This window comes from Mchenga conophoros, linkage group LG23 (assembly GCF_057382185.1).
Source record: "Mchenga conophoros isolate Kocher_MC1m ecotype Shallow Benthic linkage group LG23, M_conophoros_male_GT1.1, whole genome shotgun sequence".
Lineage (NCBI taxonomy): Eukaryota > Metazoa > Chordata > Actinopteri > Cichliformes > Cichlidae > Mchenga > Mchenga conophoros.
This window is the reverse complement of record NC_140547.1, coordinates 11,460,545-11,487,679: the sequence shown is the minus strand read 5'-3', so window position 1 is coordinate 11,487,679 and position 27,135 is coordinate 11,460,545. Positions and strand designations below refer to the sequence as shown.

General features: G+C 43.5%; 1 protein-coding gene across 2 annotated transcripts; it reads left to right on the top strand.

Annotated features, from left to right (window-relative positions):
* The first annotated feature begins 4,025 nt into the window (after positions 1–4,025).
* colgalt2b (collagen beta(1-O)galactosyltransferase 2b) lies at positions 4,026–26,473 on the top strand. Of its 2 annotated transcripts, none has more exons than XR_014890752.1 (12): positions 4,026–4,317; positions 15,889–15,999; positions 16,123–16,240; positions 17,272–17,406; positions 17,495–17,699; positions 18,963–19,082; positions 19,413–19,486; positions 19,745–19,851; positions 20,155–20,287; positions 21,566–21,693; positions 21,831–22,714; positions 25,317–25,437. XR_014890752.1 is itself a non-coding variant. In XM_085265139.1 (12 exons), the coding sequence occupies exons 1-12, from the start codon at positions 4,082–4,084 to the stop codon at positions 25,588–25,590; spliced, it is 1,848 nt and encodes a 615-aa protein (XP_085121265.1). In that variant the 5' UTR covers positions 4,026–4,081; the 3' UTR covers positions 25,591–26,473. The 2 variants fall into 2 exon arrangements, 1 of the variants encoding a protein (XP_085121265.1); XM_085265139.1 differs by having other exon boundaries at positions 21,831–22,037; positions 25,317–26,473.
* The last annotated feature ends 662 nt before the right edge of the window (positions 26,474–27,135 follow it).

Genomic DNA, 27,135 nt, shown 5'->3' with positions numbered 1-27,135 from the left:
GATTGCAACCTCTCCTCTCCTGAAATCACTTGCTTACAGTGAGCCATAGCAAAACAGCTTTAAAAGACTGCTGTGTGCAGCTGTCGTTATATGTGCGGGGTTGGTAATGTTTCACACGACTATGCCTTTACTCTTGTATTTTCCATTTGAATCTACAGCAAAATAAAAGTAAGCATAACCTTTGCTTTGTTGTCAAAGGAAGCGCAATCCTTTCTTCAGCTGGTTTTATGAGCGTCCTGGTAGAGAAAATAGCAGTACATATTTATCCTCCAGCTTTCTCTGACACGGTTTTCTAGTTTTTCAGTTAGGAAGGATTTACCCTTCTATTTCAAGCCAGAGCAGAGAAAGCACGGTTATTTAAGCAACCACAGTTTAACAAACCCAGAACCTTGGCAGCTTTTAAAACACATTTCTTCCAAACATGAGGGGAAAAAAAGAGACAGTTCAGCTCTATCTGTCATCCACAGATCAGTTACAGCAAAGACAAATGGCTTCACGTCAAGTACGCAACCAAAATTACAAAGCAGATGTTTTGCTGTGACAGAAGAGCGAATTCAAGCCAGCGGTGCCTAAAACTGACGCTGGTCCAGCAGGGCGAGGTTGTTCTCCGAGAGCTGCAGAGAAAGTGCAGAGTACAGTGACTAACACGGGTTTATGAGCATTTTCTTCTTTTTTAGGCTGAAACCTGAAGACTCCCGGTCCAGATTGGCCAGAGTTTGGACCTAAATGTTGATGCTGTTTATGTGGCCCTGAGAAAGCTGCCATCATCCTCATCTCTGACCTTTTTTAAAACAGCTGTGTGTAGCAATAAAAAGGACAGGTCCAAAATCTGTAAGGGTGGGGTGTCAGGACTGTAATTCGGAATCGCTCTTCATGTCTTTGGGAAAGCACTAGAGGGAGCTGAGGCATCACGCAGACAGAGAGCATCCAGCAGCAGACAACATGGCAGAATACTCTCATTACCAGGTGGCAGAGATCCTAGCTTACATAAACACAACTGTGTCAAGACAGGGACAGCAGTAAGCCGGCTTTGTCTGTCTGTCTGTGTCTGTCTGCTATAATTAAAACAGGTTACCCGAGGGTTACTGTAATCATATAAGAGCAGAAGATATAATATCATAATAGGATGTAGAGATGGCTGTAGAGAGGCTGACTTTTGGAGTGCAAGGCGAAGCATTTTAGACACACTAAGCGAGTGGACTGTGACTTTCTGCCTCTGTATCTGAAATGTTCTCATATGAGTTTGACACATTTTCCTCATGTGATTGGATAGTTAGACACTTTGTTTTTATTCAAAGAAAAAAGGCCTCCAGTGTGGCTTTAAACACTTTTAAATGTCATCACAGACTTCAGTTTTAGACCTGCCATTTAACTTGTGTCTCCTCTTTGATTGGAGGAAACGGAATCTTTGTCTGATGATAATGTGTTTTACATTATTTTCCATTGTATGTATTGTTGTTTTTGGTTGGTTTGTCTTCTATATCTGTACAAAGGTTTTGCAGGGTAACATGTGGAGATAAATATTCTTGTGTAGAAGTTCTTTGAAAAACCTTCAGGTTTTAAAATGAAAAAGAAAAGACACCCAAGTTTTCAGTTAAGAATGTCAGTCCACAAAGAAACGTTTATGGGAAATAGACTGCTTCTTATATAGCGCTTTTCTACTCTTCTGAGCACTCAAAGCACTTTACACAACTTGTGCATTCACCCATTCACATTTTCTAAGCGCTTTCTAACTAACATTCACACACACATTCATACTTTGATGGATGCATCGGAGAGCAATTTGGGGTTAGTTTCTTGTCCAAGGATATTTGGCATGCAGACTAGGGGAAGCCAGGAATCGAATCACCAACCTTCCGATCAACAGATGACCTGCTCTACCACCAGAGCTACAGAGCTACATCCCTTCACTTATCAGAATAAATTTAAATTTAAGGATGTCTACAAATATAAAGAATGATTGATCCTTTTCAGGGCCACAGGTGGGGCTGGAGCCTATCACAGCTGTTTTAGGGCAAGAGGCAGGGTACACCCTGTTTGTCACAAGGCTAACACATAGACACAGACAACCATTTGCACTCATATTCACACCTATAGGTAATTTAGATTTCCCATTTAACGTATCCACACTAACTGGATTTCTTTGGGAGGGCACTTGGAGAAAACCCATGCAAACACAGGGAGAACATGCAAACTCTGCACAGAAAGACCCCGGCCTGATGCAAGAACCTTCTTGCTATGAGGCAACGTTGCTAACCACCCTCATTCTTTATGTTTTTTCGTCTGAACAGCCAGACTTTCTTGTTTTTTTAAAACAGTTCTCCAGCTTTCTGAAGCTCTTTTCTTGAAACATTGACTGCTTTTGACTCTGCTTTCAGTCCTGGTACTTGTACCTGACCATTTTTGTTAAATGTAATGAATCATTCAAGCATAAAAATGGCACTTAACTCAAGGGATGAATCAATTTAATGTCTAGAGATAAACAGCAACTGTGGAAATAATCATTTTTAAATCATATCTTCAGTGTTTGCACCAGTGAGATGATTCATTAACAAATGTGAGAAAAACTTCCAAGTCGAGGACAAAACAGAAGTGTGAGGCCTGAAAATATCTACAGCAGTGTGAGAATATCTGAAAGTCATGTCCTCAGGAAACAGAGAAAATCCAGGAAAGACCTGAGAGATGATCTGAACCTTCAGCTCATCCATTTACTGCTAATTGAAACCTGGAAACCTGGAGAGCAGTCCCTTCTTTCGAATGTTGGAACACTGAGCTACTACTCAAGAACTGGACTGAAAGTTGGTGGAAACAGGCCTGACAGACAGATGAATCCACATTTAAAAATTTTAGTTCAAACCATCATCAGTGCGAATGGAGAAAGTCAGGAGGGAGGTACAACAGTGAGTGTCTGCAGCCATCTGTACAACAGACCTCAGCATTACTGAAGCAATGTGGGGTCATTCTGACAGAGCACAGAGAAAAAGGCAAAAACATCCAAAGAAGAGCTTTAAATGTCCTTCAAGAAGACTGGAGAACTATTCCTGAAGACCCTCAGAGAGCTGGTAGAGAGCTGCTCACACCAAACATCACTGCTGCTCACTTTCAAGGGCTGCCTTTGTCTCATATACTATATTTCCGTTTACGTTTAAATGTTTGAGTAAATCAATGCTTCTATTTGCCATTTTTCTAACAAATGATAAAAGATTCGGGTTGGCTGCAGAGTTTTGCACCGTGCTGTAAGAATTTCAGAGGGAAAAAAGTGCAGCACTCTGCGAAGTGCAGCACTCTGCGAAGTGCAGCACTCTGATGTCAGAGTTGATGACTTCATGGTCTCCAACTCTGCGGCATCCAGAAGGCTGTCAAGGCTCCAGACGTGGAAAAGGAAAGAAACATTTAGGAAAACGTGCAGGAATGAGGAGAAATGAGGAGAAGTATAGCGAGCGGGGCTCACTTACCCCAGTTTACTAAATGGATATATAGCGCTTTTCTAGTTCCTAAGGACCCAAAAAGCGCTTTACATTATCCACCCATTCACACACAGGTGATGGCAAGCTGCATTGTAGCCACAGCCACCCTGGGGCGCACTGACAGAGGCGAGGCTGCCGGACACTGGCGCCCCCGGGCCCTCTGACCACCAGCAGTAGGCAACGGGTGAAGTGTCTTGTCCAAGGACACAACGACCGAGACTGTCCAAGCCGGGGCTCCAACCGACAACCTTCCGATTATAAGGCGAACTCCCAACTCTTGAGCCACGATCGCCCCTAAACACTGATAGAGATGATTTAAGAATCATCAGCTTACTGTAAGGAGGCAATTTATTAGAATCCAAGGTGTTCAGTGAGACTCTGGATAATAATGATTATTATGAGTAAATTGAGAAGTTTGATGAGGGCTCCACGGCAGCAGCAGCCCTCGGGGATGTAGGAGGAGTAAGGAGGTGTGGAGACCTACACCCACCCACACCTTCCTTCCTCTCTCCCTCCCTCCCTCCCTCCCTCCCAGTGGCAGCGTGGCTGATCCTCGGCTCACTCCTCTCTCTCTGCCTCACTCTCTGGACTCGCGGCGGATTTTGGAAGCGACGATGCGAGCTGCCCGGACTGCGGGAGCCGGTGTGCTGTGGGCGCTGCTGTGCGCTCTGGTGCCCGGCGGGGTGTCGGAGCTGGTGACGGCGGTGCAGGAGCAGGTCAAGCCCGAGTCCTCCCTGCTGAAGCCCAAGGTTATGATCGCCATCGTGGCTCGTAACGCGGCGCACAGCCTGCCATACTACCTGGGCTGCATCGAGAGGCTGGAGTACCCGAAAGAGCGCATAGCGATCTGGTGAGAGCCGCACTCACAGGCTGCAAACCCTGGTTTTATTTCGGGCAGTGGCCCGTAGATTCTCAGCGCACACCCAGGAGCTACATGATGCTGAGCATCTGTAACGAGAAGCAGCGGGTGTGCGCGTTAATTCTTGGAAACCTCCGAGACCTGTTGCAGAGTTTTATGATGTACTTAACTCGCGTGTCTGCCGGCATCCAAATTGCACACTGTGGGAGAAGATGAAAGGGCTGCTGTGCATGTTAGGTTCGACTTAACCCTTAATCACGGTTCCTTCTGTCTGATTCAGCACAAACCTGCGGAAACGGGGCTTTAAAGCAGCGGGGCTGCCGGGTATGAAGGGGCCTCACCCCAGGTGAGGTCCTGTGTTCCGTTTGGTCTCATGGAGCTGACTGTGATAATAAAAAGCAGGTGAAGGGGATAAAAGGAAACACTGAGCTGGTCTGACAGCAGGACGGGAAGTCATGCGTAAACTGTGTGTGTGTGTGTGTGTGTACCCAGGATGTGGGTTCTGCGGGCTGATGGATCATATCAAAGATGGGTGATTTCTGGCTTCCACAGGCTTAAATATCCAAGTGCAAAACATGTGAAATGGCAGATAGAAACAGCTCTGTGTTGAAGCTTTGCAATGTTGTTGGCATTGGTCTCCGGCTTTCGGTGTTTTCCTTTGTTTCCCAGCCTTCCCTTGCCGAATGTCTTGCTTTTCTTTGCAGAGAGTCTAATTGAAAGACCCTCAGGAGAATACACAGAGGCACTAGAGGGACTCATAAAGAGGAGGGAGGCTTCATTACACAGCAAAGTGCCTGAGATGCCATGGCTTTGTGAGTGGTTTAGGGCCCCATCAGCTACGACAGGCATCTCTGTACCTTGCAGTCAAAGTAGAAGCACAAAAAAGCTTTACCTTCTTGAAACATAACAGCACCTAACACACGTCTGTTTTAGGTGCAGCTGATTAAAATATTTCCACTAACATCCATCTGGTGATGTAAGAGGATGTGAACAGTATAAGTATAACAGTATAACAGTATAATACTTTGAGCAACACCTCCAGAACACTGAGTCTGTAATATGTGGTGCTGCCTTATTGTAATTTGAAGGAGGAGTAATTGGAAACAGTGAAACAGTTTTAATGTTTATAAAGTTCTTATTTTTCTAAGTTAACAAAAAGTGTCTGTGTGGTTAAGTCGGTCCGGAAAATGACATGTTTCACTGCAGCTCTGTGCTTCTCTGCTGTCATCATTACTGTTACCCATCGTGTAAGCCAAACCACCCAATGAATGCCCAATTGTAGTTCAGTTATCCCTAAACACATAAATACACGTCAGAGCGTTTTACAGCATTTTTTACAAAACTCATTACTGCTGTGCGACAGCTTCAAACCCAAACATCAGAGTGTCCGAAGCTCCTCAGATAGATGGGTGATGCAAACACTTTGAGAATAAAACAGTAACACAAATTCCTTCTGATGACCTCAACATTACTGCATCTGAGCTGTTATTTTATATTATATGTTTGACTGTGGACTGCTTGGACAAATAGAGACATGAGTTTGGAGTTCCCATAAGGTAAGAGCCAAAGACTCTGTGGTTTAATGTTGCACAGCCATCCCGGAGCGTAGCTGGTGTGCTTTACTACCATCCTCAGCTTGTCTATGGGCCAAGTGATAAAACCTAAAGGGAAAGTTTGTGGCTGTGAAGCTTCACTTTTGTGAGGGGACACGGTGTTCCTCACTGTACTCGCTCTCGGAATCTTCATGCTTGAACACCACAGAGGACTGTTTTCTTTCTCCATACCCGTTTCATAAAATGCAGTCCAATAGGAACAGATCGGGAAAGGTGGTGAAGGATTCAGGTGATTTTTAGAGGGAGACACTGGAAAGACCAATGTTTTAAGTGAGAGTCCTCTCTAGTCTTCAGTAAAATAAGCTCACGGTACTTAAATTAAAAAAAAATCTAAAATTGTTTGTTCCTTAAATATTTTCCACTGGATCCACGGCTTTTTAATAACATAAAATATGATGTCAAATTGAGAAGCTTCTTTAGCTTTTAGAGTTTTGAATCCTTTGTCTTCAAGTATTTTTGTCCGCTTTAAATCATCTGGGTAAGGTCACACAGCTATTTCTAATGCAAGATTTTCTCCTGACAGGGCTGTGGATGTTGGGATGACCATTTCATTTTATTCCAGTTTCTATGGCAATCTGATCATCCGCTCAGATCTTCACCACTCTCTACCAGTTTTGGGAAGGTCAGACAAAACTGCCCGCCTGTAAAAGTTTTCCCCCTACAAGCGGGCACAGGTCTCACAGAGAAGTGGCAGTGGCTTGAAAAAAGCTCTCACACCGCTGCTAAAGAATGAAAGAATGCAGGGAATTAGCAAGAGAGGGGGCAGCTGGGCAGAGAGAAGGTGGTCAACAATGGTAGCAGGTTAGTTAATCCACATTCCCACACTAGCTCCACCAAATCTGCTCTCCTCGATCCTCTTGTTGTTTTTCTCCTTTCCGGCACTGAAAGAGAAATGTGCCGATGTTTAGAAAGGCTAACAATAAGGTCAGAGAAACTGGATTTAAGCGTCAAACTCAGTGACTCATCAAGGGCGTTGCCATCTCTGTGATTTATAGGCACGGACATGACGGGAAACAATGAAATTAGATTGCTTGTATTTCTTCTGATGCTTCTTGTAACAGTAGGAGGAAACAAGGTTGAGTTGAGATTACTTCATGCTTTATCTTTGGCCAGTTAAAAGTTTTAAGAGTTTCACCTTCAAAGGAGGCGATGGAGATTTCCCCGTACACTGAACTGTGTTTATGTTTGATGCACAATGCATGAAAAACCTCAAACTCAGCACAGCCTCCTATTAGTTTCCTGCTAATGCTGCTTTTCGCTGGCTGCCGGCTGTGTGTTGCCTGCAGGCTGTGTTCATCTGAAGCGCTTTCCCAGGTGCTCAGTTGGAGGTCGTGATGATTTGTGGACCCAATCTGGAAAATAGAGCGCCAGCATCGCTGCCTTTTCCCAGGGGGACTCTCTTTTTCACTTTCATAATGTCGTGTTGTTTATTATCCTGTAAAGCCACTTAACCCATATTTATGACCGTCACTGCACTTTATACTCAGACACAATGGGGAATGGTCCTTGTGGTATGTTTTTTATAGCGTTTAACATAATGAGCAGTTCTTGTCATTACATTTCATTGATAGAAATATTGCACAGCTGCAAAATAACAGGGAACGCTAAAAAGCCAACCACAGCTATTATTTTATTTTTTCTAAATAATGAGATAATTGCAAGTCCTCATGTACCCAAAAGCCTCAGGCACCATGAGTGTAAAAGTTCGCAATGTTCCACGGCTGTGTGAATACATGCTGAAGGCCTTGGTGAACAGTGTGCCGTGTACTCTGGAGATCCTGCCAGGTATGCCACGGTATCTTTGATCTATCATGTCATTATGACATCACGAAAAGATCCGATGTGCGTCACGTGACATAACGTGACATATGCAATCAGAGTTAGGTAGTAATAATACATCTCCCTCTCTGGTTTATTCACTACATTCATTTATTAGTTATTATTCATCTCTGGCGATATCTTCCCCAGTGCAGCTTTTGCCCATTCTCCATCCTCTCACCCCCAACAGGTCGCAGCAGAGGTTTCTTCCTGCTGAAAGCGTTTTCTTCCTTCCTTCTGTCACCACGTGCCTGCTTATAGGCGTTGATTGTTAAAGTTCCTCTGTGTTATTGTTGGCTCAAACACACAAAATTCTCTTGCGAATGCAGTTCTTTGCATTCACAGTACAGAACTAGTTTTCTGTCATATTGTCCAGTAAAAGCTGAGTGTAGCTGTGATGCTGTGCAGGATTATCAGTACATAGTTTCTTTCTTTTAGCCCTTTGCTCACCAGGCTTTTTATATTCCCTCTGACTGATACAGTGGAGGAAAGTGGAAAGAATAAAACGGGCTTAGACGTTTATCGGTTTTGGAGCGCGGAGCAGATTTGCCGTGCCAGGTGTGTTACCTCGGGGCTCATTCCTCTGTGGAATTGCACCAGTGAAGGAGAAATTGTTCTTGGTTTTGTTGGGACAGAGCGGGACTTTTCAGAAGAGCAGCTCCTCCGAGCGTATGGAATAAATTTTGAGGACGGGATAAACTGTTGTGAGTTAGTGCTGACAGCGTGGGCATTTGTGAATGATTAGAAAAGTGCTTTTTTATTTCCCAAGTTTTTTTTACTAAAGAAAAATATGAGTGTGTCTAATGATCTCCTTAGTTCTGCTACAAGTATGACTGGATTTTCAAGCATGTGCACAGCATCTCTTCTCACATCAACCCTGTGTGTTTGATGTGGACATGTGTGTGTTCTGTTAGACACATAATGATTGTGTGTTCCACTCTGCTCCTTTGGCTCTGCCCCAGTTTTCCATTTACTTCCCCTTTACAACCACCAGGCCCACAGTGAGCCAGAAACAGTCCATGATCATCTCTTACCTCCCACTCATTATCACTTGAAAACTGCAGTCACATCCAGTCCATGGGAAACTTTAAAATCTCTTCAAACATCTGCTCTGATTTTTTAAAATAAATTCCAGAAACACAAGGTGACATTTTCCAGATAAGCAGCTGGTAATGACACAAACTCAGTGGAGCAGACGAAACTCTTTTCTTCTCAGCTGCAGCACAGTTTGCTTTGCAAACGTGAAGTTATCCTAAACCGATTTGATCTGAGCACAAGATGCATGTTTAGCGTGGTCACATTTTTTTCTTGCATCTTGAAAGCTTTCTGGAAACAGGGCTTTTATTTAACACCAGCCCATTAGGTGGTATTAGTAGAAGTTATTACAGTATGTGGCCCTCCGACTATTTTCTAAACGCAGTAACTTCGAAGGTTAATCTTTGCCAGCCCCGCGCTCAGCCTTACCATCCAACTCTCTGTGAAGTTGAAAGGACGCAGCCGATATTTTACCCGATAACAGACCGGCCCCGTAGCAACAGGCTCTTCATGGGAATGTCTTCTCTCTAGCATCGACATATTTGTTCAATCTAGTGAAATAAACAAAGATGATTTACTCTCCAATCCCTCAGCCTCTTCTTCAAGCTCTCTTTCTCGCTCTCTCTCCCCCCCCCCCCCCCGGAGTGGAAATGATTGTTCCCGTGCTGGACTCCAGACGGTGAATTCTTGCTTAGATGCCCCATGTGCTCCGCAGCACCTCAGCAGCATGGTCAGACGTTGGCAGCACACCAGCAGTAGAATTTGCAAATACCTAAACACAATGGCAGCTTGGTATTGTCTATAGGATGAGGGAGGCCTGAGTATGAAATTAGATTAGTTGAAGTCGAGGGACATTCAGAGGGAGGCAAGAACGAATTAGTCGGGTAAAGAATTTAGAAAAACATTTTCATAACTAGTATGATATTCATTAGACTTAAGCGTCACTTTACTGACTTGTCTCCTGCCCCACTGTGTCCTTTCCACTCTTTCCCTGACATCCTTCTGGTCCTCCATCTCTTCTTCCATCTCAACGTTTTGCTGATTTTCTCTCTCTCTGTCTTTCTGTTCATTTTAACCTCCAACTTTTCTTTTTACAGTAAGAAAGTATTGATGTAATTCACCGGCCGAACGTACTTTACACGTTTACACATGTTAACTCTACATATCCGTAACATTAGAGCACATATTTAGGGTTTTGGTGCCAAAAAAAGCCAAAATTCACCTGAGATTAACTTGAAAAAACTGAGAATAGCTTCCTGTGAACACTGAGATGGTGTCCTGTGAGTTTAAAAAATAGATTCAGGGAGACATACGCAACCATACACAGTCATATCAACAGCATATAGAGCAGTATGTTGAGATAATTCTGTGAAACTGATCAGTTAAACTTTGTCTTATGAGTTTTTTTAAATCATGAAAATTTCATACTAGAGCCTGGGATTGCCACTTTTTAGTGTATCATCTTGTTGTAGTATATTTGCTGGTTGCTGCCGCTTTAAATGCATGTCTTACTTCTAGCTGCTCCCTTGTCAAAGCTCTTTCATACATGCATTCTTTTGAGTTATTCAGATTCAGAAGCTTCAGTCAGCAGCTTGATCCACAAGGACGACCAAAATAGGACAGATGCACACGCAAGAACTGTATTAGTTTATAATATATGATTATTAATTACATGTAAACAGGATCTAAAAGCAAAATTATGTACTTCACTTTAAACCATTTTGAGATAATTATATAATTATAAGTTTATTGAGTTGACTAAAATGTGAATGGATGTCTTTCTGTATATGTGGGCTCTGGCCTCTGTAACTGCCGTGGTAAGAAAACTCGTGTATCACATGTCACATGATTTCATGCGTAGAGGCAGATTGAATGATAGAATCCTTTGACCTTTACATGATATTAAAGCGAGAACCATATGAATTTCAAATCCTTCTTGTCGAGATCTCAGGTAGAGCGCTTTGCTCTCAGACTGCAGGCTTGTATGAGAGGGGCTCATTTCTTCTGTGCTTCAGTGCTGTCCTTCTCTAACATTTGATGACTATCTTTTTCGAGCCTTGAATATGAATGCCAGAAATTACACTACAGTGTGAGTCTGTTGGCCTTGGGTACTTTTGTTGACCCTGAAAGTCATGAGGAATTTCAGTCCAGACGTCTCAGCTCACCGCTCCCTACTCTTCTCTGTTCTTCCTCCATCTCTCTCTGACCATCCACCCCCACCCCTTTCCCCTTTGCCCCGCCGGGCCGTCAAGAAGCCGACAGCCACGTCAGCCTACGGACTGTATAGCAAAGTCAACCCAAAGAAGCACACCCTGTATCATAGTTATTATGTTTTAAAGGCATCAGTGTTCACGCCTGTAAGAGGTACTCTTACTCCCTAATTAAATGCAGCACCCAGTCATTATTGGCAGTGATATTAGATAGTTTATTGAATAAACAGTCAGCTGATACTAGCCTCCTGGGCCTTTCAGAACTGTGTTTACCTCAATGGGCCAATCTCAGAGTCAAGCCTCTGTGCTTAAAGTCAGAATATCTGGCTCACCTTTCTGGCTTGGATAACCATAAGGAAGAGTGTGTGAAATAATGTTGGTAATCATTTTTATGCAATGTTATTACAAAACATTGCCCAGAGTCTTTACATTTTTGACTCCTTTATGAACATTTTTTAAAATGATTTGTTTTTGTCGTGCCTCACTCTGTTTGTCTCACGTGTAACACTGTGTGCACGTGCTACTTTGATTGCTTTATTTTACACTAATCCACTGCTCTTACACCAGCCCTGTGAAACATGAAATCTGGGGTCCGTATGAGATGGGAATGCAGCACGTGATTGGTCCAATGGGGATTAAAGTTTAAAAGGCAGATTGCTGAAAAGCTCTTATGGAAGAACAAATATCTTCCATAAAGTGATAGAGAGAAGGAGTGATGGGATGTGTAGGTGAGGCTTCAGGAAGCATGTGCTATCCAGATGCTGAGCCTAACCCCAAAGCTGCAGGCAACAGAATAATGAGGCTGCAGCTTACCCTAACCTTAAAAAACGGTGATGAGGGGACAGTATCGGGCAAGAGAGGAAAATAAAAAGGGTATGGAATGATGAAGAAGGGGGATATAAATCCAAGATCCTAAATTGTTGCATTTACCCAGTTATTGAATCGTGTTGCATCCCTGTGCATCAACGCCTGCACATCCATTTTTATCTTACTTCCCATAGCTAGAGGGACAAAAAGCTGCAGAGGTTTAAGTATCATCTCAGCACAGCTGAAGGATTTGAAAGAAACTGCAGGGGCTCTTTGAGGTCTCGCTGATCCAGCCTAAAGGTAGAGGAAATCCACCAGAAAGGATGATAGTTGCCTTGTAATAAAGAATGAATGCAGTAAGATCGAATGAGTTGGAGCCCCGGCTGTTCGGCAAACGTGATGAGGAGCAGAAAATGAGGTCGACTCTGGGTAAGTGTGTTTTCTGTGTCCCCATACACAGAAGCCTCGGTCTGTTTGTTTCACATGTGCACATTGTGTGCACATGGTGCTTGGATTCATACATTGCTAAGTTTCTCATGTTCAGAAATCATAAGGAACACTAAGATGCAATGTTGGTAATGGAAAATCACAGTGTGCTCGGAGCTCTTAGTGCTCAGAGGGGCTGGGCTGCAGGAGCGGCAGCCAAACAGGATGTGTTTCAGGGGGAAAGAGTCAGAAAGCAAACTTAATTCTAAAGCAGCTGCGGATCATTCTCAATAGCTTAATTTGTATTTATGTACCCAGACGGAAGCTGTGATGCTGCACACGGTTACTGTAAAAATACTATAAATGCTAATGTTTTATGTATCAGGACATTATAGAAATAATCCTTAGCAGGTCTAACATTAGGAAAATACAACCTCAGATAAATAGAAACACATAAATAGAAACACTGTCTTTTTATTTATTCAAGAAGAACAGCCAAGCTGCAGAATCAGTGTGTGAAACACAGGCAGGTGCTGCTAATCAACTGCACTTCATTAACTGATCTTCAGTCAGTGTGAGCACCCAGCAGTGCCAACAAAACTAATGAGGAACAACATTATCAATGATCCTAATCATAAGGCCAGCGACCTGAGCTGAAGGTCAGATGATGAAGGTCAGAAAAAAACCCCTCAAGATTTCCATCTCAGAGTCCACAGTTTGGGTCATACTATGTAAAACTGCAAGTTTTCTGGAACAATGTTCTTTGGATAGATCCAAGTGGAGATGCAAATACCTCGTATCAACTGTAAAGCCGGTGGTGGAGGGCGTGAGTTTGTCTCGCAGCCACAGGACCTGTGCACCTTACAGGCATCGAGTGGACCATGAAATCCTCTGTATATATCGAGTCAAGTGTGATGTCTGTCCCACGGTCAAAGCTGGGACCAAACTGGGTCATACAACTGGACAATGATCCTAAGCACAGCAGCAAATCTCCAGCAGAACAGATGAAAAAGAAAAGAATCAAGCTGCTGCAGCGGTCCAAAGTCCAGACCTCAAGCTGACAGTCAAAGAGCTGTGCATAAATTAATTCCCCAAAACTTCAATGAATGAACTGAAGCAACTTTGTAAAGATGAGTGGGCCAAAATTCCTCCACAGTGATGAGAGAGACTGATAAAGTCACACAGAAAACAGTTTCTTTGAGTTCTTACAGCCAAAGTTGTTTCTACCAGCTATTGAATAAGTAACATTCAACGTATGTATAGTATACTTTTAGGCTTTAGCTACAAATTCCTCTTAACAGAGGACAATTATTCTAAAATCGGTCATTCCCATATTTTCCAAACCATTTGTAAGAGGCTGCAGACTGTTTGCTGCTTATTTGAAGACACCCATCAACCTTCAGTTGGCCGGTTACCTGGACACAGCATCCTGCCAAAAAGAGCCTATAAAAATAAAATAGAACTCTGCAGAGATTTAGATCCTTGCAGATTGAACAAAAGCATCATTAGTATTTTAATATGGTGTGGGCAAAACAAAGCCAGGACAATCTTTGGTTTGGAAGTGATTTTAATGAGCTCTGTGAGGTATTCACTAAAGTGCTCAGTCTTAACTGAAAACAGTTTAAAATGATTTTTTACAGCATATGTTTACCAAACACAAAGCCACTTTTCTTCTCCTTTCACTTTCAGTCATTCGTTCCTCGCATCTCGCCCATCGTTCGTGTCCCATCCGTGCACGTGCTCCCTGTACGTTACGTCCCCGTTTCTCGTGCCTCGCATTGTTATTTTTGTCAAACTTCCGCCTGGAGCTGGATCTGTTCGTCAGAGCTGGCATGTGGGAACATATTCATGTCCTGGAGCGAAATGCTGTTTAGCAGATGAAAAAATGTGTAATGTGTGGGCACATCTGCTTATTACCAGGTGTTTCAGTGTGTTCAGCAGCTATTCATCAAGAGCTTCTTTCTGCCTTTGTTGCTCTCTTGCTTAGAATTGTGCACCTGCTTTTACTTACGTTTGACTTTCGACGCACTCGGGCAGACGGGTATATTTAAAATGTCCAAACACAGGCATGCTGCTGTAAAACACAGCTCTGAACATCCTCGTGGTCTGCCGCACACATCTACAAGTACTGACGTGCACACACCACACATGCTGTTAGAGTTATTGATCATATAGCTTGTGGTTCTCTCCAGCTGTTCATGTCGGACGGAGAGTTTATTGGCCCGATTGAAGTTGACTTAAAGCCCAAACATAAGCTCGCCCTGATGGTCGGACTAACCTCCGTGTACAATGCAAGACTGCACATCTGTTTTCTTCACGGATGTAATTTATTTACATGTAATTATATGAAGATAATGAGCATGTAAGCAAATGCTTATTGTACAGAGAGCAGGTGTGTGTGTGTGTGTGTGTGTGTGTGTGTGTGTGTGTGTGTGTGTGTGTGTGTGTGTGTGTGTGTGTGTGTGTGTGTGTGAAATATGGAAGGAGAAGACAAGTTTGGGCGTGTTGGTGTTTCTGTCTCTGTTCATCCAGACTAAAACTGGGTGTGATTTTGGAGACAGTACAGTAGGGAATATTACAGCAAGCAGTGGAAAACTCCATCTGTGTGTGTTTGTACACACACATTCAAATGGCTTCTGCTTCCAGATCTGTTGACCTCTCCTCCTTAAGTGACATTTTAAAAGTAAAGTGAGTTTGTGGCAGGTGACGTTTATTTTTCTGCTGCCCCAAAAAGTGAAGTGATCGCAAAAACTACAACGAGGGCATGTTTATGGTCTTAAGATCTCTCGCACAGATTTATATATCCACACAAGCTCCCGCTCACACATACAGTAGTCACACTGTCTCCTCTGAGTCAGCTGTTAGCTCAAGTGGAAATCTTTGCAAAGAAAGAGTGCAAACCACAGGGGTGACACCCCGATGCTTACAGGTATTTCTGCTGTTTTTCGGGGTCTAAATCTGTTTATGTATTCATATGGGATCATATCATAAACAGTTTTTCTTTAAGTTATAACTTTGGACATGTTTTAGGGTTAGGGTGAGGCTTGACAGAAGTAATTGCATTGTAACATTTTATTGTTTGCTCCAATAACATTGCATCAACATTCACAATTTAATGAAGCTAAAGACAGTTGTAGCTACAGTTATTCCTGCTTTTTTAAGTCTTTGTGCCCAAAGTTGGAGTGGTTTAATGATTCTCTTTGTCAGCGCTAATAATTGTTCAAAACCTAGCAGTCAGGCTTAAAGCAGGGTTTTGGTAGGCTTGCAGTAACACTTCCCTGCATGGTGACTCATGAGACTTTGCCTGTTCTCCAGCACTGCAGTTAATTAGGCAGCAAAGAGGCTCTGCAACACTGAAACTGCCTGCTGTAACAACGGACAGTACTTAGGAAGAAACACTCTTCCCTTGACATGGAAGAGAGTACCTACCTCTTCCATGTTACATCAAGCTGACCACAGTCTGCAGTTCTGAGCGTTGTGTTCGACTCTTCTTCACTTCCTCTTGCTTCTGCACAGTGAAAACAGTCCTGGCGTGGTGTGCTCAGGAGAAGTGTTCAGCAGATGCGTGTGAACAAGCTGTGCTGTTGTTTCTCCAGTTGAACTTGTGGCTGTTCATTGAATGGAGTCCTGTGTTGTCTGCATTGGTCATTTAGGGCAGCGACAGACCATAATGTGGACAACAGCACCGCCATGTTAAGAGAATGGCTGAAGAGAGCTCAGCACGTCTACCACTACGTGGAGTGGAGACCGATGGAGGAGCCGAGGTAAATCTACGAGAATTACTCATCAGACCTGTTTAGAGCAAGTCTAGTTCCTCCTCTCTTCATCAGTCATTTGTGCCCATTGATGGGATAGTGGACACTGAAAAAGTGTGTTTTTTCTCTCAGGTCCTACACAGACGAATGGGGCCCTAAACACTGGCCTCCTTCCAGATTCAACCATGTAATGAAGCTAAGGCAGGCTGCTCTGAAGGCCGCCCGGGAACGATGGGCTGACTACATCCTGGTAACCTCTTTAGTTTAAATTTAAATGTGCAGTAGGTATTTACCCTGAAGCTCTTTCCCCAGAATCTAGAAGCAGAGCCAGTATCCCGCTGAGTGCTTACAGCCATATTAAACCTCAGAACAAAATCAAATCAGCCAATGACATTTGCACCAGTGGATCATTCTGGTGGCTGGTTGTGTGCTGCTGTGATCCTTAAAGGCAGGGGTGTCAAACATAAGGCCCGTGAACCAGAATCAGCCCAGCAAGGACTCCAATCTGACCTGCTTGATAGCTTTTTTAGGATGTGAAAGAGGGCTCAAACTTAGGACTGATTTTTAATGGGGGTTTACAGCTTTACCGATAAAGGCGTTGTGTAGCTCATTTATGTGCACCAAAGTAAATAAGTAAAACAAAAGAAATTTCCATTTTTTACGATCAACTGTAGAAATGTCATTTTTTTTTGTTCGACAATGGGTCCAGAGAAAAAAGAAAGACATTTTCTGCGAATCAGCACAAACTTTTATTTCACAGACACATTAATTTCTTGCATTCTAAGCCCAAATAGTCGTGCTAACAGAGGCCTTTTGTTCACTACAGCAGCTTTTCTTTATCATGTAGAAAACCTGAGACGATATTTAAACATATCTCAGGGATTCAGTCTGTAGTTTAACTTCTTTACTCTGACAGAAACTTAATAACAAAGTGTGCCGTATGTGTAAAGCAGACGCCAAACAGCTAACGTTTATGTGATTTGTGTGTTTGAAGTGATATTATGTTTAGCTTTGTTTGCAGTGAGAGCATTAAATCATTTTTAGATGTGTACACAATGGTGTAAAATTACTTTTTATATTTAAATGGTTTGTTTTGTCTGATGTACAATGTAAAATATATCAGTTAAAGCTTTTTACATTTTGACGGTTAATGAATTTTTGAGTGCTGTTTTTTTGAAGAAGCTGTGACTGTGTTCAAGCTAACATCTGCGTATATGAAATCTCTGTAATTTCATGTTTCGTGTTCTTTGTTTGTAATTGCTCTCGCCTGCTCCTCTTCAGTTTGTGGACAGCGACAACCTGCTGACTAATCCTCGCGTGCTGAACCTGATGATGGCGGAGAACTTAACCTTGGTGGCTCCCATGTTAGAATCGCGCTCTCTTTACTCTAACTTCTGGTGTGGCATGACTCCACAGGTACAGTTAAATTCAACCCTCCGTCCATCCACTAATCCGGATTTATTAATTAGCCTGCCGTTTTTTTAAACTCCGTCCTTCATGTCAGGGTTACTACAAGCGAACCCCAGACTACCAGCCAATCAGGGAGTGGAAGCGGCTCGGCTGCTTCCCTGTTCCCATGGTGCACAGCACCTTCCTATTGGACCTGCGTCGTGAATCCAGCAGGGACCTGGCTTTCTACCCCCCTCACCCAGACTACAGCTGGGCATTTGATGACATCATGGTTTTTGCCTTCTCGGCACGTCAAGCAGGTCAGTTTGAATCTCCCTGCTCGCAGCAGACGACAAAAGGAGAGAAATGCCTTATGGCAGCTTCACCGTGTTGAACTCTGAGCTATCTATGACTTCATTCATGCACCTACATTTTTTTGCAAACTTTTTTATTGTGCAGATGTTTACTGTTGTATAACACAAAGCGTTTCATTGGTTTCATGCACATGCGTCAAATTAAGGTAAATGAGCAAGAGAGTAAGATAAATGGATCCATGTGTCTTCTTTGCTGAACATGGGGGAGGTTTGTAAGTGTGTGCAACCAAATCAGTGTTTGTGGATTTGCATAATCCGATATGGAACAAATGCGACTGTTAGGATTGATCTTCTGGAAGAAGGAAAAGCACTAACAGATGCAAACCCGAAGACACAGAAAGAAACAAAGACGTCTTCTTCAAAATTTGTTTCAGCTGTGCATTTAGGTGCCTGCAGTTGTGCATTATTTCACTGCACGTGTTAGACCGGAATCATTCACAAATGTAATAAAATCTCAAACGTTCTGCAGCAGTGAAACATGTTTGGGCATAAACAAGGCACCATCAACAGCTCATACACTGATAAGACCGATTATGTCCACCTGCCTAATACTGTGGTGGGGAATAGAGATGTTGCCCGTTGAAGCATGGACTCCAGTCGACCCGTGAAGCTGTGCTGTGGTATCTGCTTGTGCAGATACCAATGTTTGCAGCAGATCCTCTCGGTCCTGTTAGCTGTGAGCTGGAGATTCCATGGATCCTTGGGCTGCAACTGGGGAATTTGGGGGCGGAGTCAACATCTCAAACTTTTCTGATACCTTTCTATCAGCATGAACTGTTTCTGCAGTTTGAGCAACAGCAGCTCGTCTGCTGGTGGGCCGGCCTTCGCTCCCCACGTGATTCAGTGAGCCTTGGCCGCCCATGACCCTGTTGCTGGGTCGCCACTCTTCCTTCCCTGGACCTTTTTATAGATACTGACGGCTGCAGAGATAATCAGTGTTATTCACTTCACCTGTCAGTGGTAATAATGTCCTGCCCGATCAGTGTATTTATATGATTTCAAGCCTGTGCAGCCTCTCGCTCTCATTCAGGTTGTGATTGGGAAAAGTTTCTGTTTGGTTTCAGAGATTATTTACTGTGTGCACGTGAGAGGAGGGGCGAGGGCCCCAAGTAGTCTAATTTGGGTCAAGAGGTTATGTTTACATCCCTGTGTGTGTGTGTGTGTGTGTGTGTGTGTGTGTGTGTGTGTGTGTGTGTGTGTGTGTGTTAGGTGTGCAGATGTATGTGTGTAACAGAGAGCACTATGGCTTCCTGCCCGTCCCTCTCAAGGCACAGCAAAATGTTGAAGATGAAAGCGAGAGTTTCATACACACCATCACGGAGGCTCTGAGTGAGTACAAACACACTCTATTACACACTTATTGTGACTGCTATCTGTCATTCCTTGATTACTCCGCCTCTCAGCCTGGCTTCTTCTCTTTCTTGACCGCCATGACCTTCCATGATTGCGATCTTGCTGCCCTCCCCGCTCTGTTTATCCATGCCACCCCCATTTCTTCTTGTTTTCTTTCCCTTTGACTTCTGTTACTACTCCTCCCTCTGCTGAGCTTTCATATGAGCCTAATCAAATGAACCATCACAATCAAGAGGAAGTTCAGGCTTTTACTAATCCTGTTTATCCTGTTATAACCCTTCACCTCCCTCCTCTCTGTGTCAACAGTTGACCACGATATCGAGCCGTCCGAGTATTTGTACTCTCCACCATCCCCCCAGAGCAGGATGGGCTTTGATGAAGTGAGTTAAAAAATGCTTGTGCCCAGAATGCTGACTTAGAGTAATCTGATTACATGTAAATTAAGAGCAAAATGTTATATATAGTGTACATTAGTTTATACTGTCACATTTTAATGATTAAATCCTTCATGTTTATGGTTAAAAATCATTTTTTCTGTGAGTGCTGGCTCTGCCCAGAGGAACAAGAGTGCAACCAAAACTGTCTCTTTGCACTTTCACAGTTTTTTCTTATGTCTCTTATTTTCTTTGCTTGCTTAGATTTTCTTGATCAACCTCAAGCGCCGGCTGGACAGAAGCACCAGGATGTTGAAAACAATGGCCGCACTGGGGCTTCACTCCACGCTGATAGACGCAGTGGACGGGAAGTACGTTCCAGACAAACACCTATCCATGAATCCGATGATGATTAAATCCAAGCCATACATTCTTTAATTTAGTCACAAAAGCGTGTTTTTATGCTACAGATACTTTGCTTTTGTAGAAATACACTTGACTGGTTTTTCCTCCTCTGCTTATTTTAATCCACAAATGAGAATGTTCTAGTCCCTTTTCCTGTGTTTATTTGCACGGCACCGCGGCTGTTTTTACTGATGACTAACAAAGCAGTGAGTGTAAACTGTAGATATATGATGTTTTTCATCGTTTTTTCAATCTGTTCCCTCTCTCAGGGCTTTGAATACGTCCCAGCTGCAGAGGTTGGGAATAGAGATGTTGCCAGGCTATAAGGACCCGTACTCTGGTCGGGTACTGACCAGAGGGGAGATCGGCTGCTTCCTCAGCCATCACTCTATATGGACACAGGTGAGGCCAGGGAGAGCAAAAGCACTAAATCAGATAAAGAAGGTTCTGTAAAAGTGTTCAAACTTAAAAGCATCGATTCCACTTGCTTTAGTTTTGTTTTACTGAATACTTAATTCCTTCAGAGTAGCTGGTGTCTGACACTCTGATATTAAAATTAATATAATGATTTATTAATTAACAGAAAAAACTTTGAGATCATTTGATATATATTTATATTATATTATATCGAATATATTTGTAGTTGGATGCTGTCACTGCTGCTTAAAGTGGTGTTTCAAGTAAGATAACTCTTTATTGTCATTGCGCAGTCATTTCTATTACAATAGTACAATGAAACTGGAACGTGCTGAATCCTCTAGTGTACTTGATTTTTCACAAGGCTTTATGTAGACCTGTGAAATCTCTTTTTCTCATGACTGAGTGGCTTTGATTAAATAAGTAACACTATGAAAAGGAGGTGCTTTGTAAGTTTGAGAAGAGCTCACAGAGGGAGCAGGAAACATAGGGAGCTATTTGATGTACAGAGACTGGTGCCTGACTTCATGACCTACATGAACAGATCAAGTCAAATCAAGTGCCTTTTTTGTCATTTCAACAATGTGCAGTGATACAGTACACAGTTGAAGTGAGACTACGTTCCTCCAAGACCTTGGTGCTACATATAACAGACAATCAACACAGGACTACATAAAGTGCAAGTGTGAACAAATTGCAAACATGCAGACACAAGACAGTGCAATACCAGACAGAACAAAATGATATGGAAACAAGACAGTGCACTAGTTATGTGCAAAAGACTGAGCATTGTGTAGAAGTAAACATGAACACCACTTGTTTTGGTGTCCATGTGGCTCAGAAGTCGCAATGAAAAGCACAAAAACTGCACAATTTTGGTCCAGAGTGGCCATTGCTGTGTCGCCACCCCCCATCTGAAATCTTAGAGCACGTGGCATTCCTAGGCAGTCTCCCATCTAAATACTAACCAGACCTGACGCCGCTTAGCTTCTGAGATCAGACACGTTCAGGTGTGCTCAGGGTGGTATGGCTGTAAGCTGTTAATCGCACTCATGACTGTCCAAAGAAGAGACAGACAGACACAGCATCGTTGATTGCTACAGTAAAACGAGGAAAAACCAACACTGAGTTAAGGTGACTCAGCTTTTCGGTTTTAAAAAAACAGTCACCGCAGAAAACGATGGCCAAAAATCAATCTAAGGAGAGCAGCACTCGTGGCATGCTTTCATTTTAACCCCAGTGTTTGTGTTTTGTCACCATCAGGTGGTGGAGCGTGACCTCCAGAAGGTTCTTGTCTTAGAGGATGACGTGAGGTTTGAGCCCAGGTTTAAGCGACGGCTGCAGGCTATAATGGATGACACAGACAACACCCAGCTGGACTGGGACCTGATGTGAGATCACCTGCTTGACATTAGCTATTTTCAGATCAGAAATCTTCTGGTTTTTCATTATTTTTATGAATGCGTGTCATTCGAGCACATTTAAACAAAGCCTGGTTAAAGCTGCATTTGTCTTGGTCTGTTTTCAGCTACGTGGGCCGTAAACGCATGCAGGTGCAGCAGCCAGAGCGGTCAGTGGAGGGTGTAAACAACCTAGTCGAGGCTGACTACTCCTACTGGACGCTCGGCTACGCACTGTCACACCGAGGGGCCAGAAAGCTGCTGGCTGCTCAGCCTTTGCCTAAGATGCTCCCTGTTGACGAGTTCCTGCCCATCATGTTCAACAAACACCCCAAGTCTGTCTTTACGACCCTCCTCTTTAATTTTAAATTACAGCGATTACGTGAAATGTGCTTAATCTGATACACTGTAAATAACATGGATGGGATGCAGAGGAAGAGGGTTTTATTTAAGGACTGCACAACGGTACAGGACACAACGCCTCTGTGTGATACTCAGACAAAGACCCTTTAGACGGTCTGGTTTCTGAACAGACAGGCAAATATTTACTGAGGACCACAAATAGATGATCGCAGGTGCACTGCACTCTTACCTAAGAGTAGATCAGGTGATCCACGTGGAGAGGATGACATAACCAAGGCTAAATTTAAAAGTGTATGGACTTTTGGCATGCGTGGATCCAGTTTATGCATAAAAAGTCATACTCAAAGGGCAATGAAGCAGCACAGAAATAAAGCAGTTTCTATGCAGTAATTATCTATACATAGACATGGACACGCGTGCGCATGTCTCTGTTGTGATTTTTAGACTGCACGGCAGTGTGCAGATTTCTAATTTGTGCTCTGGTGGTGAACCACAACATCTGTCTGTTATGTTCTTTGTAATGTCTCTGCTTCCATCATTTTTCACTTTCCCTTGTCCCGTTTTCTTTGCTTTTCTCACCAGCACCAGCTCATTCCCCCTCTCTGTGCTCCTCGCCCACAGGGCTGGGATTGTTCTGGGGGTTCACTGGGTACGGTGCCTTACATGAGACACAATGCCGGCTTTTCTCTTTCGTTTTTTTTTTTCCTTGGGAATTCCTGCTCAGCCCCCCCCCCCCCCCCCCCCGATATTTTAGCGTAGCACCTTCATTGCCACGCTGTGGCGTCCACTCTTCTTGGCTCTCCTTTTTTTTCGCCATTCTTTGCACGTTCTCCTTAGCGCTTTATTACATTCTCCTCTGCAAAATTTACTTCTTTGTACACCTCCTGCGTCCCTGTGTCACCCACGTCTCCACCCCCTTCCTCCTCTCTCTTTGAGGAATGTAGACCAGCACGGCTTTTCCTGCTGGTTGTGGAAAGAGGGACAGGATTCCCATTGATAGAGTTCCCAGTGTGGGGGTGTGCATAAGATGAACACTGTGCAAGTGTGTGTGTTACTATATAAATATATGGCGATGTGTGTCCAGCGTGGAGTGTATAGATTACTACACAAATACGCTGTGTGTATTCAACAGTGAGAGAGTTTGTGAGGGAAATGTGGAAAAGTGTGCGGGGGAAAAAGTGCCATGTGTTGTACGATACTAGCGCGTAAACAGCAGGGGTTATCAGCTCCATTTTTCGTGTGGGATTTTGTTGTCTTCCATCCCCGTCTTTGCTCACAAATACACAAAAACAGGAGAAAGAGGAATATCTGACAGTGAAGCCAGAGTGAAAGACCTCATTGTGTGGAAGAGGCAGCAGCTCCTTTCAGCACTAATAAAGGTGTAGGGTTTCACTGTCCTTGTGGAGTGTTAACGGGCTTTTAACGTGTGATTAGAACTGCCTGGTCTGTTTCATGTAAGTGAGATTTTGAAAAAGATAAACACACCACAAACCAAATACAGGGAGTGCAGAATTATTAGGCAAGTTGTATTTTTGAGGAATAATTTTATTATTGAACAACAACCATGTTGTCAATGAACCCAAAAAACTAATTAATATCAAAGCTGAATGTTTTTGGAAGTAGTTTTTAGTTTGTTTTTAGTTTTAGCTATTTTAGGGGGATATCTGTGTGTGCAGGTGACTATTACTGTGCATAATTATTAGGCAACTTAACAAAAAACAAATATATACCCATTTCAATTATTTATTTTTACCAGTGACACCAATATAACATCTCCACATTCACAAACATACATTTCTGACAAAAACAAATCAGCGACCAATATAGCCACCTTTCTTTGCAAGGACACTCAAAAGCCTGCCATCCATGGATTCTGTCAGTGTTTTGATCTGTTCACCATCAACATTGCGTGCAGCAGCAACCACAGCCTCCCAGACACTGTTCAGAGAGGTGTACTGTTTTCCCTCCTTGTAAATCTCACATTTGATGATGGACCACAGGTTCTCAATGGGGTTCAGATCAGGTGAACAAGGAGGCCATGTCATTAGTTTTTCTTCTTTTATACCCTTTCTTGCCAGCCACGCTGTGGAGTACTTGGACGCGTGTGATGGAGCATTGTCCTGCATGAAAATCATGTTTTTCTTGAAGGATGCAGACTTCTTCCTGTACCACTGCTTGAAGAAGGTGTCTTCCAGAAACTGGCAGTAGGACTGGGAGTTGAGCTTGACTCCATCCTCAACCCGAAAAGGCCCCACAAGCTCATCTTTGATGATACCAGCCCAAACCAGTACTCCACCTCCACCTTGCTGGCGTCTGAGTCGGACTGGAGCTCTCTGCCCTTTACCAATCCAGCCACAGGCCCATCCATCTGGCCCATCAAGACTCACTCTCATTTCATCAGTCCATAAAACCTTAGAAAAATCAGTCTTGAGATATTTCTTGGCCCAGTCTTGACGTTTCAGCTTGTGTGTCTTGTTCAGTGGTGGTCGTCTTTCAGCCTTTCTTACCTTGGCCATGTCTCTGAGTATTGCACACCTTGTGCTTTTGGGCACTCCAGTGATGTTGCAGCTCTGAAATATGGCCAAACTGGTGGCAAGTGGCATCTTGGCAGCTGCACGCTTGACTTTTCTCAGTTCATGGGCAGTTATTTTGCGCCTTGGTTTTTCCACACGCTTCTTGCGACCCTGTTGACTATTTTGAATGAAACGCTTGATTGTTCGATGATCACGCTTCAGAAGCTTTGCAATTTTGAGACTGCTGCATCCCTCTGCAAGATATCTCACTATTTTTGACTTTTCTGAGCCTGTCAAGTCCTTCTTTTGACCCATTTTGCCAAAGGAAAGGACGTTGCCTAATAATTATGCACACCTGATATAGGGTGTTGATGTCATTAGACCACACCCCTTCTCATTACAGAGATGCACATCACCTAATATGCTTAATTGGTGGTAGGCTTTCGAGCCTATACAGCTTGGAGTAAGACAACATGCATGAAGAGGATGATGTGGACAAAATACTCATTTGCCTAATAATTCTGCACTCCCTGTATATTCACTTTTACTGTGCTTTATTTAAATATTAAGAGGTGTGGCGCAATATTTCTATCCATATAGCGTCTCCTCTGACTTCATGTACAAAGAATATGGGTTCTTGTCTGCAGCCAAAGTAAAACAAACTTGCTGTTATCATCATGAAGTTTGTTTCAACATTGTCTCTTATGCCCCTCCTCTTCCTCTCCTCTATATTCTCAGCGTTGAGTACATGTCTCACTTTGGGCCCCGAGACCTGAAGGCCTTCTCCGTGGAGCCGCTGCTCATCTATCCCACACACTACACCGGAGAGCCGGGGTACATCAGCGACACCGAGACCTCCACCATTTGGGACGATGATGCCGTGGCGACAGACTGGGACCGGCAGCACGCCCGCAAAACGGCCCAGCAGGGTCGCATCCGGCCCGTGGCGCAAAACAGCGTGACGGGAGACTCGCCGCCTCCTGCGGCCCGAGCGTCGCGTGATGAACTGTGATACGGAGACTCGAAGAGAAAGACTCGTGTTTAGAAAAAACACACAGTGAATGCCATGCGTACACACACTGAAAAGACAGTACAAGCAGACACTCTGTGCATGCATAGCACAGGTGTCCAAACGGATAAAGGCAGTATTGAGCTGTCAGCCTTGTCTGCTACCTGAGGAGGCACAGAGGACGCACAGAGGAAGAGGATGGGATGAAGAAACTGGGACGAGGGCCAGCAGGCGTTTGACAAAAGCTTTATTTATTTCCCACTTGCCTCCTCTCAGCATGTGGAGACCGTTGGGCCTGAAAAAAATCCAAGCGACACATGGAAGACAACTAGCATCATTTGCAGGGTGTGAAAAAAAAATCACAATTGAAATTTATATTTTATTTAAAGAAAACAGATGTGTTTTAGTGGAAGAATAAAAGAAACTAAAAGCTTTCCTAAAACAACTCTGTAAGCTTTAAGCGTGAGAAACTGCCCATCAGCATCCCTTTGGTGTTATTGCGTGTGCGTGTGGACATATGCACGTGTTTATAGAGCTGAACATGTGTGGGAGGAGGGAGGCTGATGTATCGTACCCAAGAGTGTCACTGCTTCAAATGATGTCAGAAGCACACAAAGTAAATAAAAGTCCTTTTCTCGCCACGCGGGGGGGTAACAGACCCAAAGTCTCTGCTGTGCAGCAGGCTGGACCTGCTGGTTAGGAATTCAGAGCGCCAGTCTCACACTACATAACGCCTGAACGATGCGTGATATGCCGTTTCAGACACATGCTTTTGCAATTATGTGTGCTAAATATTTAGGAAAAACTGGATTATCAAAAGTTTTCATGTCCACATGGTCTTTGTTCAGTTGTGCTGCTGGGCTGAACTAATAAAACTTCTTCTCTATTTCTGTGTTTTCATTGACTCTGCAGGATAAACTGATGCAGATGTTATCTGTCTGTCTTCTTACAGAAATTAGGTTATTATTGTGTGTGTGTGTGAGAGTGAGTGTGTTATTCCTGTGGGACTAACAGAGCTTCCACTAAGTAATGCATATTATCGTGTATTCGGTTGAACACCAAACATAAACGTTGCTACTTTGTTCCCATGATCTTCTGCTGTCTCCTCCAGTGGAAGTCGAGGCTTTTGCTCCTCATGGAATCACACAAATTGTGGTGAAGCCTGCACACAGCTCCAACCTCCCAGTAATTTTAAAGGTTAGAATGGTGACCATGTGCAGGACTACACTGTCCTCCACTATTTGTCTTTCACCTCAGTGGCTGAGTGAAATTCAGCTCCAAACTTTATAGTTTCTGCAAATGCAAGATCTGACAGAGAAAAGGGTGGAAGGGGAAATGGGCAAGCAGGGTGGGGGTGGCGGAGTTTTTATGGGATCTTGTGAGATAGAGAGTAAGAAATGGAAAGAGCCTGTAATTGATTATTGAGCACAAAGCTCTCCTCCCATCTTAGCTCATGCTTTTGCTCTCATTGCACCAAGACTTTAAAATGATCTGAGCGACCTCAGACATCCGTCAGCTTGAATTATGTTTAAGTCTAACCTGAAGATG